The sequence below is a fragment of the Mastacembelus armatus genome, chromosome 23 (genome assembly GCF_900324485.2).
Source record: "Mastacembelus armatus chromosome 23, fMasArm1.2, whole genome shotgun sequence".
NCBI classification, from domain to species: domain Eukaryota; kingdom Metazoa; phylum Chordata; class Actinopteri; order Synbranchiformes; family Mastacembelidae; genus Mastacembelus; species Mastacembelus armatus.
Window position 1 is genome coordinate 13,865,954 of NC_046655.1, and position 16,460 is coordinate 13,882,413.

The 16,460-nt window shown below is 40.1% G+C and overlaps 1 protein-coding gene across 4 annotated transcripts in view; it reads right to left on the reverse strand.

The window, feature by feature from the left end:
* Nucleotides 1-15,318: 15,318 nt before the first annotated feature.
* Nucleotides 15,319-16,460, reverse strand: part of sfmbt2 (Scm like with four mbt domains 2) — a 39,470-nt gene continuing 38,328 nt past the window's right edge. For all 4 annotated transcript variants that reach the window (XM_026327002.2, XM_026327005.1, XM_026327003.1 and 1 more), the window contains one exon: nucleotides 15,319-16,253. In XM_026327002.2, the coding sequence (XP_026182787.1) occupies nucleotides 16,113-16,253 (141 nt within the window). In that variant the 3' untranslated portion in view covers nucleotides 15,319-16,112. The remainder of the gene's footprint in view (nucleotides 16,254-16,460) is intronic.

Below are 16,460 nucleotides of genomic sequence, written 5' to 3' on the forward strand. Positions count from 1 at the left end.
CACTCATCCAGTAACAACATGGACACTGAAAACTGACATTAACGTTAGTACTTTACAGTTTGGTGCAGCCTCAGAAACACTCGATGCAGCAGAATGTTAGATATATATATATATATATATATATATATATATATATATATATATATATAGAATAATTTTCAACAGCTTTTCTTGCATTAACTCATGTTGTGAAAGATTAACTTGTTTTATAAAAACTGCATTTTAGAGTGATGTTACTTTTAGAGCTGGATGTTTTTATGCAGTGAACAGAAAGAAAACTAACACGTTCAATGGCTGCAGAAATGATTTAGATTCAGATTTGCCCAGCAGTCTACACGCAGTAACCCACACTGACAAAGTCAAAGCATGTTTTTAGACATGTATTGAAAATCTAAAACTAAAATGTACTCGGGCCCTTGTCAGGTTTAGAAAGATAAACACTCCAGTCAGGACAGAAACAAGGACATTTAGTCCAGAAACTCTCTGTAGAATCTATGATCAAACTGTGCTCAGACACAGGTCAGGACCAGGAGATAAAACCATTTCTTAAGTGCTCAGTGTTCCCAGGAGCACAGTGGCCTCAGTCACTGGGACCACCATGAGTCGGCTGCCTAAGTGCCAAGAGGGGCCTCGGTCAGGGAAGAGACCAAGAACCCTCTGTGACTGAGCTTCAGCTGCAGAGATGGAGAGCAGCTTCCATCGGCCGACAGAAGCCACTTTGAGTAAAAGGCAGGTGGCAGCTGCTGGGAGTTTGTCAGACGGTGTTTAAAGGAAGAAATCTGAAACCCAAGCACCATGAAGACCAGGCCCTGATCACCACCTGCTGAGACCATCCCACCAGTGGAGCATGGTGGGACCAGCATCTTGCTGTGGGGGGAGATTAACATCAGCAGAGATGGGGAGACTGGTCAGAGCTGAGACTTTAGCCCCAGAGTCTGACGGAACTGAGAGGATCCAGGGGTTAGCATTTCTAATCCAGATGTGCAAAGCTGGATTTATACAAGAGCACTGTAAGCTGAATTAAGGATCTGAATACTTTACTTTTTGTTTAATACATTTAGATAAAATTTGTCATTACAGGTTATTGAGTTTAGATTGATGGGCAAAAGTGGCAGTTTTAACCATTTGAAAGGAAACTCACAGCAGAGTCCAAGTACTTTATGAAGCCACATACAAATATTTTATATTCTCTCCACCAGGAGGTGCCAGTGTTCATGCAATAGATGTGGAGCCTGCAGCATAGAAGCAAATACTTGTAGGTGGAGCAAGACACACACCTGTGTCACTCTGCTTGATTAAAGAGCCAAATGTAGTTTTCTCTCTTCACCCATCCATCCTGTTAATGACAACCAGTCACTAATGTAGAGCAGGTCATACAGCAGAGCACGCCCCCCGCGTGCCCCCGTAGTTCTGTTTGATGTTTACCCTTTGACTTATATACTGACAAAACCAAGCATCGTTTTAATTATCGAATTCAAAGAAACACAAGTCGGCCTGTGTGTGTAACACTTCCTTCCCTTAACTGCTCAGTGTTTAACACCTTTTTTCAGTTGCCTTGTGCACACACACACACACACACACACACAGATGAGCATAATTACTAATTACAGGTCCCACAGAGAAGCATTACCATATAGTTAATATAGAGTCAATAGTGGGGAAAGCCCCAGATGTTTGTCCTGTTAGTGTGTACACATAGTGATGTGCTGTGCTTATATTATTTCTTCTGACGCCCTTCATAACCTTCCATTGTCCTGTAGTGACCTTTATTTTATTTCAGCATTTCTACTGCACTGTCCTAATGTTTCTGCTGCAAAATCATTTTTTTATCTAACATTTTTCTTTTTTTTTTTTTTTTTTTAGCTCAGTAGCAAAATACAGTAGAAAAGCAGAAAAAGCTCAACAAATTATGGCTTTTTTGCTTCTTTCATGTGAAAGGCAGAAGGCATCTCAATGAAACCCAACAAGAACCAATCTAAGAAGAGAACATCATGTTTTACCACTTAGAGCTCCGGGTCATATGCACCCTGTACTGTACTGTACAGTACTGCACTGTTCTACTGTACAGTACTGTACTGTTCTACTGTACTGTACTATTACTGTCCTCTCCTGTACTCTAGTGCTTGTTCTTCATTTCTCTGTATGGAGCACCACTGTCCTACACTTTGGTGTACTGTTCTTTACTGTCTTCTACTGTACTGTACCAGTAGGCTCATAGTAGTACCTCATGGGAGCTGTATTTCTCTGTGCGTACTAGAACTGTACTTCCTTAAACAGTCAGGTGTTTTTCTTGGCTTGCAGCCCGTCGTGTACTCTGTTTTGAAACTGCTTTGAATTTCAAAACCTCAACTGTGACCTGAGAGGAACCTCTGAGAGTTGAGCAACGTTAAAGAATGATTTTTGTTAGTGTTTTTAAACATATGCATAGTCTGAAAAGTGGCAGCTTGACATTTGCTTCAAACTGTATGTTCTAATGCAGAACGTTCGAAGCTCTGACAAGGATTTGAATGAATTAAGTTAGTCTCCGTTCTGTGTTAATGATTTTGGATTTCTCAAAATTAACACCACATTTCCCAGAAATCCAGTTGCCGCCACCTCATTTCTCATCATTTTACCAAGCAGGAGAACCTGTTAAGTGTTTTTTAAATTTTTTCTTCTGCTCCCCAACAAAATCTACAGGTTTTTGATTTGTTTGAAAGGATCAGCACCTTTTTTTTTTTTTTTTTTTTTATCTGTTAGATTTCCTGCTACATGCAGTGACGAGGCTGCTAAGGCGGAAAATCTTCACATTGGTTTTATTCATCTGTCTGTCCCTACCCTTAAAGCTTTAGTCTGGTTAGTACTTCTAGAAAACCTTTTACATTCAGTCTGAGACGAAACACCAAGTTTCCACCCTGCAGTGCAGACATAATCTTAGAAACTATCAGAAGAAACCTTTTACATGTCTGAAACATTTCACACCAGTCATCCTCCACTTTATCTGAGCCCTGAGCTTTTTCTGTTCGTCCCAGATCTTTCAGTGTTTTTATTGTGGCTTTGTAACACAAACAGAACTTTAATTCAGATTCAACAAAAGGAGTTCAGACAGCATGACTTTGATAAAACTGCACCCGTTAAATGATGAGTTAATCATTAAAGATTAAAATCAGCGATTTCAGCATCAAACTATCAGCGGAGCTACTTTGGCTTTGGTTGGACAGTGACTCGGTGTCGTCCCGATCTGCACATTTACGAAAACACTATCTTTTTGTGACGAGAGCACAAGAATCCTTTGGGCGTCCTCATGCGTTGCACTAAATTAATCCTCGTACACAGACTGAATAAATCCAGCAAAGCATTTTTTTGTCCTTTGCAATCAGTCTCTGTTTCTGTGGTGAACCTGAATTTAGATGAGGATATTCGTTAAATCAGCTTATTTCTCATACTTATTTATGAGCAGTACTGATTGGCGATGAGTGTATGTGTCTAGTCTAATAAAAACCCATGATTTAATATCTGATATTTTTAATTAGATGTTTTGTTTGTTTGTTTGTTTTTTTTACTTTTCAGTTGGAGTGAGGAGGATTAAAGGTGCATGTACAGGGTGGAGGGCGTCTCATTGAAAAACCTTTGTCTTTTGTACAGAGCATCAATACGGGACTGAGGAATGGAGTCGGTACTCGCTTTTTTTTTTTATACACAGGTTACCATGGAAACCAGCCCAGCAGCCAACCAGCTGCTGCAACAGACCCCCCCCCCTCTCCCAGCCATCTTTTATACACACACACACACCCTGTACACACACATTTATATGACATACCAGCACATGGATTATTATAAGCTGACTACTGCATGTTTTACAGTAAAAAAACAAAAAACATAAACAAAACCTACAAATTGAACTAAAAAGCAAACACACACACAGGCTAATCTTCTACCTGACTACAACACACACACACACACCTTTTGCATACACTTGCAGTGCAGGGAGCTGATGCATAACTGAACTGTGACATGGCTGTGCAGCAGTTGATTTATACAGAAAGGAGATGTAACAGGAAGTGAGTCAGCTATTTGACAACAAAAAAATAACCACAAATTTGAAACGCAGGTAAAGTGAAACCAGGCAAAGTGTAGAATTGAATTGAACTGCCAGGTGCAGGGTGAAAGAGGCTGAAGGGTTTGGAGCAGCCAATTTACTGTACGTCTTCAACACTCCAGCTTCTGTTTACATGCACAGGCACACAAACAGATCACGAGAACTGCAGTACCTCATGTTACACAATAACATGACAACATAACATTATTCTCTGGCATAAAAGTACAAGCAACTCAAAATATGAAGTTAGTTTACTAAGATTCTTTGCACCGTTTTATTTATTCATATTTATCCCCACATCATGAGTTTCTTGCTTATTGCTCCAACATACGTATTTTTAGAAAAGACTTTGCAGGTGGCCTGTTTGTGCTGTGATTTTATTTTGTAGTAATTTAACTGCTGTGGCAGTTTTCACATGTGAACCAATCTTGTGGTGAAACTCATCTTTTTATTAAACGTCAGGGAAAATGTGTGATGGATGGTCAGAATAAAGAGTTAAACAAGAAGAAACTCAAACTTTTTGCTGCGGTTTTGTTCAGAAGCTTCACTTCATATCACCGATGCTCTGATACCCGATAGCGGAGAAACCGTCCAGGATCAGCCACATGCAGCAGCCCGGCCTCAGCTTGTTATGCGTGTTAATGTCTCGTCTCACTGCAGTGAGGGTTTGAATTTCCCTGACGCAGTGAGGAAGAGGAGAGCTGTGCTTCATCGACCTTCCAGAGGTGGAGCCCCCGACCATCAACACCAACTGGTCTCACATTACTGGGAGTCCTGCCTCTCCGGGCCCCACACACACACAGACACACACACACACACACACACACACACACACACACACACACACAGAGTGTTAAACCCCTTCTCATATATTTCCATTTGCTATGACAGGACAATATGAGACGCTGATAATCCACTGCTTTTCTTTCCTGGTGTCACTATAAGTACATTTCCTCTGAGCGGCTCTAAGTGCAGTTTATTTGTTTTGGGAAACTCGTACCTGTAATTTTTATTCCACTAAAGTAGAGTAGTAATTCCTGCTTTGCATTCGGGGGCTTTTACGTTGCATGTGAGATAAGCACCTAATCAGGGCTTCGTTTTTATGTAAAAGAAGTTTGATGTAATGGAAACTGTTGATGTAATTTGAGTTTATTGTGATGTCCAACTGTTGAAGTGAGGTCAAAAACCAGTCAGTGTTTTTTACGGTGATTAAATAAATAAAGGCTTTTTACGTCCTGTGTCTATTTTAGACTGACTGAAGAATGTTCTGTTTGACTTTACACCATGTGAGGAATTTAGAAAATACAGTGGATTGGTTAAATGTTGAAGTGGTTCCACTCTTTTTGGTTTGGTTGGCTGGGGCCTTGTTAGTGTTTTTGCCTCTGAACTACTCACAGTGTTGTTTTCCCATGTTTGAAGCCCAAAGATTTAAATTTAACACAAAACTGTCCAAGAAGCAAAAGCAAAGATCAGATAAGAACAAAAAAATGAGCTAGATTTTTAAACATCCCATGATGCCTCAGCTTTTGTTGGGATTAAAGTTTGAAACCGTGCGAAACTAGTTTTTTAAAATGATGTTTGTACATTGAGCCATCTGTGTTTACAGTCTGAAAAAGTACTGTATACAAATATATTAGTCACATGGGAGATTTTAAAGTACAGTGAATACTTTTCAGTAGATCTTGCTGAGAACACTTTCTGAATGCAGGACTTTTCCCTTTTTAAAAAAAAAAAAAAGTATTGTTTTGTAGTTTTACTTCAGTGAAGAGTCTGAGTTCTTCTTCCTTCACTGCTGAAACAGGTTTATAGTGGTAATCCTTCCTGACCTGAAACTACAAGAAATAAAAACAAAGTGGTGGAGGAAAATCCATGAAAAACTAGACATTTCAAATTTGGTGATTATTAATTTTATGAATCTGAGAAGTTTTGTGTTTTTTTGTTTTTTTTTTCTTTAAGTTTTAAAGATTTCCAGTTTTGGTGGTGATGTTCTTACCTTGGGTAAGAACCACTGGTTCCTGTTTCAGCTTTTGATTGAGAACCTGAATTCACTGCAGGAGACAACATAGGCAACTGTATCTGGGATCAATTTGGTCTTGATTAAAAATCTGGTCTTGGTCAGTCGGTGCCATCCACCTTGGATATGATGGATATGAGGTAGTTTGATTGATTGCATGCTGTATGTATCATACGAATCAATATTCCACTGGAGAAAACCTGGACCTGTAGTCGGTTCTTATTAGAGACGTCGATGCTGTTTGACATAACTGAGCGCTTTTAGCAGCAACCTGCTTTTTAGTCTGCGTAGTGTTGGTGTTGCTGTGGATGGATGAGGCCGTTTCCAGTGCAGCCATTTATAGTCTGGGCAGAAACGGAACATATGTTCTGGTCATTCATGCAGCTGGCACGTCATTGACAAAGGCAAGTGGAGTCATAAACATGTTCTCAGAGTTGGCCTTAGCTCTCTGGAGACCCCATTAACAACACAATAACATCTCCACTTTAACAAAGTCATAGATACCACTTCAAAACACATAAAAACCTGTTGTGGTGCTGCAATTGGCGAATTAGCTGTGGTGGAAACGTGTTTTTATCTCTGGTATGTCAGTTTGGATCAATGTGTCCTCTCCCTCTGGCTCAGTCTCCCTTTTGTACAAGCGACACCTGTTCAGAAATGCAGTAAACACATGGAAATCACAAAAATACCCTGAATATTCCTCAGTTTTGGTGCCCGGCTGTAGGTGATGTTCTGTGGTACAACCTGTGTTTACGTCATGCAGTTATTGTGTGAGCTGTCATCATGAAGAGGATCCACTTGAATGTGATCACAGCCTTGGAAAGAGAACGATCATTTTATATGTGATATAATAAAGAGGGTAGAAAAATTGATTTTATGTGTCTGAGATTTCTCTCAGAAAAGCTGCTTTGTGAAACTGTAGAGTTTTTTCTTTAACCTTATGCACAGAGGGACCTTTAGAAAGAAAATGTAATATAGTTTCTAACACAAATTGCATTAAACACTCGTGTCTCAGCTTCATATACACATCCAGCAGCCACATGTAGAGAAGCTCTGCTGCAAATTTATGTAAATTTAGCAGACGTATCAAACTCTGCAAGAACACTGAAACTCAATTACTGGATTTGTATATGAATATATTACATGTACAGTTCCTAAAAATAAGCAGAAAGTAGTAGGATTTCTGTTTTATGTCTTAAAATTCTTACTCATACTTAGTTTCCCCTGAGCAGACTGAGATGAAGGTGTTAATAAACGATAAAACCAATGTTCACATTGCAGAAAAAAAAATAATAATAATAATTCTGTGCATCTTTTTTTAGCATTTCCTGTGTCAAATTATTCAAAGTGAATTTCCATGTAGGCAGACTGCTCAGCCAACTCCTAATTATACATTTATTTTATTTTTTCTTTTTAAATGCCCTCCCCTGCCGCCCACCCGCAGCACTCAAACACACTTCTTTCTTCCCACACCCGTCCTGTTGTTTCCCAGTTCTCTCTCTTTTCAAAGCAGCAATTTATTTCCATTTTTATCATTTCATCCATTCCCCCAATGATAACATCAATGAATGCATTACCTTTTGAAAGAGAGATGAAGGGAGCGAAAAGAGATGAATTTATACCCTCCCCCTGCTGCCTTCTCACTCGCTCTCCACATATCAGATGTATCTCTGGTTTGGTCGAGCCAGGCATATGGAAATGGAGCCATAGCAGATGGGAGGGAGTCCCACAGGCAGTCCAGATGACTAATGAATAATGAACAATAGAGAGGAAACTGCTCTGTCGTCTAAACAGAGGTGTGATGTTCAAGATAGGCCACCGTCAGCCCCCGCTAAACACTAATCAATAGTGAATCATGTCCCAGTGTCTAAATCACATGAGCACAGCATCAATTTGCCTCCACTCAGACGTCTATTAGCTTATCAAAAGCTCAGGGAGCGCATAATTTATGAGACATGCCTTGCTGGATTCAGATTGTGATCCGTTGATTTCGGGGATACGTGCATCTCTCAGTGCAATTCATTAGAAGTAAAGACAGATGATCCCCAGAGGCAGGAATGTGGAGAAGTTTGGCTCCTGTCTGCAGGAGTGCGAAGTGTCCACGTTTAAAAACGCTGCTGCACTGTGGGCTTTTTTCTATTTGTTGATTTTATTATTCCTGTGGATACTGGCCAAGTGTGGAGGATCGCGTTGAGATATTTCCGTTGCAGCTACTGAATTATGCAGTTTGATGAGAATCTCTTGTGAAACAGCAGTAAACATGAGGTTTTACTGTTTGTCCCTGTGTAGAAAACAGTCAGGAGCTTTAGTGTGAGCTCGGCTCTGATTTCCACCATGCAAACATTTTGTACATGGTTTGATTTGCATCTTGGAGAAATACTGAAGATGGACATTTATCACGTTTAGCCAAGACAAAGCACAAAATGCCAAAGCAGTATCCAAATCACAGACACGTCTGTGTGGGGCTCAGTTAAATGATCAAAAATCAGCATCATGACATTTTTGTTTCCACTGTGCTAAATAAAGCTAAAGTCAGTTTTTAGGGCTGACAACAGTCTGTGCTGCTCAAAGCTCAGACTTTAAGAGTAAAACTATTGAGCTTTGTTGCAAGTTGTTTTGTTCTGATGGCAGATGATTAATGTGTGAGGAGGCAGAAACATGTGACTGGGAGATGACTGGCTCCTAATGTTTTCAGAAGCCCTGCAGAAAGTTTAGCTGAACACACAGGAGCACAAAGAAACCAGCAGTCAACAGCTGCATGTTTATTTATACTGCAGGTTTAGCAGAAAGGCTGTGGCTGCAGCAGAGACTCATTTATAAAATGTCAAAACATATAAAACAGCACCGGTTAAACACTCGTGGACCTTTGAGCCTTCACTGTTTTGTAACTGCAAACTGCTCCCAGAGGCCAATAATTAACCCTGGTGTTCAAACAGTGATTGTTTTCTTAATATGTTCTCCAAGCTCGTTTCTGAAATTCCTCCTAAATAAAGTGTGGATGTTACCATCAGTGATGTTTATGCAAATATTTTTTTAAAATGAAAAATCGTCATAGAAATAACAGTAACATGAAACTACATAATCCCCTATTGAGCCTTTTGGACTTTCTGTAGAGTCTAACAATGAACAGCAATAACAGTTTGATTTTTTCAGCCTTTATTGTGCTTTTCTTCATTAATGCTCCGACTTTTCCACTGACCCACCGTTTTGTTGTTTTTTTGTGCTTCTTCTTTTCAAATTTCTGCTGATCCCACATAGATTTTTGTTATGCCCAACCTGAAAGAGCACAAACACATTTCATTTCATTTCAGTTTGCTCACAATTGTCCAGTTTCTTTATATACCAGTGTTATCAAAGCCAACGTGGAGCCTGCACAATAAGAAATTCATTTTATCCACATTCAAACCGGTTCTGTGTTGGTTCTACATCTATTTTTTAAGGACATTTCTTAACCTGTGGTTGAGAATCCTCCACCTGGGCTCAGTCTGACGTGCAGGTACGAAGGCGTGTCATCGGTGTGGTTATCTTTTATATTCGACCCCTGATCTGGAGATCCAGTCGCTTTTTTTCCCTCAGCTGACTAAACTTGTTCTGCTCCGCTCTGCTCACACCTCTAACCCACAGCTCACTGCAACAAGTTCACACATCTTCTGTGCTGTGTTACATCAAGTCACAGGCAAGGCAGGGCGAGATAAACGGTTAACAACACAGGAGGACAGACCTCATCAAGAAAACGACTTGTGAGCAGCTGAGAGAAGTGAAACACTGATAGGAATCGAAGTGTTTTCAGAGTGGGTGGATTTAGTTAGTGAGCAGTTTGAAGTAGCACAGTGGTGAGCTGCCAGGTCGAGCCTCGCCTGAATCTCCCCTCTCGTAGTCGAGACTTTAAACTGTGTGTTTGTGTGCGTGTGTTAGCGTGACCTAGATTTCGAGTCTGCAGTGCAATGGAAATGATGGTTTGTGTGTGTGTAAAAGACACAAAGAGCTCAGTCTATGGTTAACCATACACCTCTCCTTACCCCACATCCCACACACACAATGTGAAATTACCTTCATGCTGCTGTGCCCTGTCACACACACTCTGGGTTTTGTCCTATAATTGTCACTTGTGCTCTTTCTTGTCGTGTTGAGAAGAGTTTTTGCTTTTGTTCTTTACTGTCAGCATTTGATCACACTGGCCAGGTGAATTAATGTCGTGTATCGATGGAATAAATCCCTCTTTCTAGTTACCTAGTCTTTTAATGACACATTTGCCTCATTGTTTGTGTCAGATTCTGATGGATTTGTTGTTGTATTGAAATGTTTTCACTGGTTTTAATGAATCAACAATACACAATTAGAAAAATATCATATTGCAAGTTATGGTAGAAGCGCAGATTTTTGAGTGTGTTGCATTTGTCCTTTTGTTTGACTAGTAAAGATATAATACATTCACGATGATCTAAAGCTGTTATTCTAAATGAAATATTCAAATGTGGCTGCAGAATAAAACTGGTAAGGTTTATTTTTTCTTTCTTTTAAAATGAAATGAGATTCATGATTAGGTCTGTATGACACAGACATCACCAGAATGATGAAGATAAAACACGTTTCTGCGTAGTTTATATCTAATTTGAAACACATCAGTAATCAGTCACCTCGTACGTCCGACCCCACAGAAGGACACGCTGAAAGGATCTAAACTGCTTCATAAAAATGAGCCCGTCAGTTCACTCAGACAAAACATGAGCCGACAAAACAACCTCAACCCAAGGTCCTCTTACCGCCCACTCAAGGTCCTTGTAGTGTAAAGGGGACACAGATGCAGCCACACATTCAGAATAAATGCTGACAATAGGAGACACAACTTCTCTGTGACACAGTTGAGTTTGGTGTGTCTGCAGACACGTCTTCATATTTGATTAAAAACATTTGTTTCTGCATGCATCAGATGAATCAGACTCCAGTGAATCAAGCAAAATGCTGCGATTTCCACAGTCACATGTAATTTTCAATAAAAAAACACATCATCAACCTCGTGTTCAGCATCTACAAAATGATGCATCAGTCTAAACATTTTCTGCATCTTGCCCTTTCCAACCACCAGACCTCAGCTCGCTTGCTTTCCCTCCCCCTCACTCGGCCTCCAGTGCACTCCTCCTCTCCTTCTTGCACCTCTGCCTCCCACCTTTTCCTCTCAGACTCGCCCACAGCGGAGTCCTTGAAGCTCTTCACGGAGTCGCTCCAAGATAATGACCTGACAGCAGCTCGGCCGTGCAGCGTGGTGCTGAACTGAAGCAGAAAGGGAGACAGTAAATGCAGTTTTTATTTTGACTGATTGTGGTTTTTGAAGCAGGAGTGGGTTTCCTGCACACACGGTGAGATGTGCAGGTTAAAGTCATGGAATCATCACGTTTAGAGAAAGTTTTATTCAAAGTAAATTTCACTTTTAATGCTAGTGGCTTATACAACCACGGTCGTTTTGGATACAGTTTGGGATTTCCTACATTACCCAGAGTGACTCTGACAGCCCACATAAAGAGGGGGCTCAAGTTTGTTCCATTCAGCTGTGGGTTCAATACGTAGGAGGGAACGATAGAAAAATTTTCCAGACAATAAAAAATAAACAGTGTCACACACAGCAAATGATCTATCAAAAGAAACCCTGCAATGCATGCTGGTCATTGAGGTTGGGATCTGTCTTTTACATTCGATGTCTGTGACAAGAGATTTTTGATTTTCTTATTTTAGTAGAGTTTCAAATCTAATAAAAGTGTTAAAGTTTTTGATTTTGTAAAAGGTCAAGAGAAGAATCAGCAAATGAATCGATTGATAAAGGCCAAAAACAAAACCAGCTCTACTGACCGTCCACATTTTACATCAGGTTCTGCATTAGAATTATGAACTTAGGTCGTTTTACTGAGGTTTAGTGCTGCTGTTGAACGGTGCTGCATAAACACTATTTCTGTTATTTAGTCCAGCCTCGTTCGTATAAATGGAGTGGACAGAATAATAGAAACGCCTGTCAGTGAAGTACAGCTGTGATGGGTATATCTGGCTATGATGTCAAGTTCGGTCTGATTGACTGGTTTTTCACCGAAACTGGAAAATTGGTCCAAAAGTCAAAGATGGCTCCTAAATATCTGCTGAAACGTCTTTCAGTGATGGATCATTCCTTTGACAAAGACGAGCTGTGATGAGTCAGACTCTTGACAACATGTCTGATCTCCTATCAGTACTCTGGAGCCATTACATCTGTCAGCGCCTTTAACTGGAACCATTAAAACTACAGCAGCTGTATGTATGAAACATAAATTCCCAGTCTGCTCTTATTCTGGGCTTCCCTTAAAGTCAAGCGTCTGTTTACTCCTCTGCTGTCACGACTTAGTTTGTATTCTCACACAACGGGAGGAAAATTAGGCGCAGAGGACGTTTTATTCGAGGTTGACAGGCAGCAGCTTCGCCGAGCGCCTCAGTACGAAGTGTCGGGGTTGGGGAAGCGCTGTGGGAGAGAAAGCCATTAAATGAATTCAGCTGCTCTCATACAGAGAGCTGGTGAGGCACGACACATCTCGCTGCAGAATGTGAATCACTGCTGTCATGAGTTTCTGTTGGTTAATGTTAAAACTGTGCAAATGAATCAGCGTATCAGGTCGTGTGCCGCGTGCGTGACTAGCACAGCATTACCTTCAATTATGTTGCTACATGAAACAGGCATCATCACCACACGGGGGGTTATTGCTTTTATTTCGCCACTGAAACACCTTCTGATGCCTCAGTCATTTCATATCCAGCATTTAATGGCACTTTGTGTTTGTTTGATAAACTAGAACCTGACATTGTATTCTCAGGAGATCTCACCTTAAATGATCAGCACAGGTAGATTGTGAGGCAGCTGGACCCTGGACACAAACATGTAAAAGTCCATATAAGACATCAGTCATTTTGGGTCTTTGTGCTCAGACTTTATAGTTTCTTCTCTTTATGGTTGTTTTGGATCCAGTTTTAATCATCATAGTCACTTCATCGACTTTCCAACAAGCCCATCATTTCATACAGAGGCTCCACTGAGGACCCCTGGGTCCTTGGACCCCCTGTGCCCAGAAGAGCTGTTTACTGATTCTGATAAACTGGATTATGGACCTCCACCTGAACACTGGCCTGCAACAGGCTATGGGTCCAGTCTGCACCCTCTTCACCCATGATTACCCCAGTTTCATTCCTTTGCCGCTATAATAAAGTCTCCTGATGATACCCCCATAGTCGGACTCATTTCTGCCAGTGGTTGTATGTCCTGCAGGGAGAAGGTTCAACTTCTGGAGGAGTTTTTGGATCATTGTGGACTACAGGAGCTCCAGGAAGCCCCACTTGTCCCTCCTGCACAGAGAAGAGACACAGAGCCATCAAGTCTGCGAAGCTTTAAACTGAGCTGTGAGCTGTGTACGTCCACAATCTGCTGCTAATTCAGACCAGAGCGATTTGTTGGACCTTCAGTTTTATATGTATAATTTAATCAGAGTTTATTTAGTTTTGTTGTACTTGCTATTTTTGCTGCTGTGATGTTGTATCAAACAATAATTCAGTTCATCAATAAATTGATTTCTAAAATCTGTGTGTGTATCTCATTGGGATGATCTTTATAGAAGACGAGCTAAAAATGCTAATGACGTTTGCAGCCCGACTGAACGAAGCACTACACGGACGTAACAGCAGAAAAACAATCAATAAAACCAATTGGACATATTAGAGTCATCATCAGTGTTGATATTGATATACCTGCATCTGTTTTCTTGACTCTGTTGTGTTGCTGTAAACGCAGGTCTGCTCAGCCGAATGAAGCCTGGAGAAAAGAAGGATTGTAACTTAATGGCTGGTTGTCTCTCAGGTGTCTGTGGAGGGAAGAGAGGGCTGGATTTCTGAAAGCTTGCTCTCTTTGTATGAAAAGACTTTTTTCCAAGGGGAGATAAATTGCAGCTTTTGTTTACACACATCAATTTTTTTTTTTTTTTTTTTTTTTTTTTTTTTAGCTCTCATGGCATTTTGCTTTGTTTGTTTTGAAAACAGTTTCATTTCATGTGTAATTGCAGCGTCTGGTTTTTGTGGGATCCATTAGTGTCCGTCAGAGCTGTCAGTTTTGTTCTTTAACCACAGAGTAAGTTAAGAAAACTAATTTTATAAACATGATTCATATTATTCAACTTCCTGCTATGACTCTGCTGGTGTTTGCTTATTAAAATACTGGTTTCTGTATTTCTCTATACAGGCAATAATTAACACATATGTTAGCATTTGTCTGTGCCACAATCCCTTCATATTCATATTCATTGAATTAACTATCTTTGTTATTGTGGATAAAAGTAGTTACCGTTATTTCTCCATCCAACTGACCCATCAGGCTTATTTTTAATTACTGTAGTTTGTGATCGTACTTCTACTGCGGTTTTTACCTTTTAACCACTGCAACCATTAGGTAACAGTTTTTAATGGGTTTTTAAAATTACTTTTTCAAACCTATGTCAGAATTTTTAGCCATGTAAACATTAGTTAATTATTTTATCTAACAATTTCAGCCACATATACCAAACATATTTTTTGCTAAATTTCTTTTTGCTATTTGAACCAGTTCTATTTCTTTTAATCAATTCTTTTCAGCATTTAACAATTTCTTACATCTAACTAATTATAATCTTCACACTCTCTCCAGGGCTCAGTTGTCATAGCTGACTCTATAAATATATATTTTTCATCAAATACTGATTTTTTTTTTTTTTTTTTTGCAGCTCATATTAGCTAATTAGATTTTGCAGTGTGAATCTGGTACAACCACTCAGCCTGTTATGTTTTCTATGTCGTTTCTTAGTAATAATGTTTCAGTGCAGTAAATTCAATGCACTATTTACACTATTCACCCTCGTTTCCTATGAGCTGATAATTCAGTAGTAGGAGCTAAGTGAAGGGTGAAATGCACTGAAAGAGCAGCAGTGAGGAGAGTGGTTCCTCTTTAAAATGTGACTTTGTGCATCACGCTGCGTTTGTTCTGTAAACCACAGCGACGTCTGACTTCCTATATCTCAACATGCAGGCGGGAGCAACTGTGTTAACCCTTAACTCTCCCTGAAACAACTGTACAGCCGACAGCTTTACACAGAAAGACAAATGTATGTTTAGTTCCTGTGGAGAGTCGGCTTATCCAAAGTTATCATCTTAATGGGTGCATGAAAAAAGGAAAGCTCCGCACAAAAACAAATAAAAAATCAATAGAAATTTATTTTCTTATCAAAAATATCTGCAACACATTTGCATAGATGGACACAAAATATCTGACGTGATTGCTTCATGTGATTGTAACAATGAGAAGAGAGCAGACCTGGGTTCAGAGGGTGTTTTTTTTTTTTTTTTTTTTTTTCTTTACAACCACAGACTGAGGTGGGAATCTACAGATATTAGGTGCAGATCCTGGTTTGTGTTTGTGAAATAGCATATACGTCCTTTAATGTTCTGATTCAGTGGATCAGCTGTTTTTCTGCTCCTTTTAAATAAGGATACCAATAAATATTCCAAATATATTACTTCTTCTCCTTAAATATTTTGTGACTATAACCAATTATTTCACATAAATGAGGGGAATAATACTTAACTTCAACGCTCCTCTGTCACAAATAAAATGGTAAGAAAAGTAAGAAAAACAGAAACACATCTTTAGCTTCTCCACAGAACTTCTTCACAGATCAGTAAAGCACACGGGTGGACTCCGGTGTGTTTTGTTCAGAGTTTGTGTGTTTGCTGTATCACATTTCCACACTGAAATCAATCCTTCAAGTCCTTGTAGGCAGTGGTCCTCCAGATTTCATGTGTTGCCATTAGTTTGTGTTTTTCCAGCGACTCTGAAAAACAAACCTTCTTCTTGTAAGTTGGAAAAACTCCACATCCCCACAGGTTGTGCACCAGGAGGGAGGCAATCCAACGTTCCCCGTCATGCACAACCACAACACTCTGACTGAGCGGGCGTTCGGCGGGCCGCCTGCTGTTGCTGCTCCTCCATCAGTTGGCGTACTGTCTGTAAAAGGCAAACTTGACGCGCTCGATCTGGTGGCACAGTTTGATGGCGGGCCCGAGCTTCAGGTCCATGCACTCCTGGACTGTGGGCAGAGTCAGCAGCAGCAGCGCCTGACCATCGATGTCCTGCACACAAAGAGATACCATAAATATTTCAACTGAGAAACAGACGCTCTGGCTTTGAAGCTTTCTAATGGTATTTTTCAGCTCATGCATTTTACATTTCCTGTCTCCCTCAGATGTTCAGACTTATCACTTCTATTATTTTTTTACTGTTTTCTCCATGTTGTTGTCTTTCATGCTGTGAAAATGCTATTTACTGCAACTTATAAA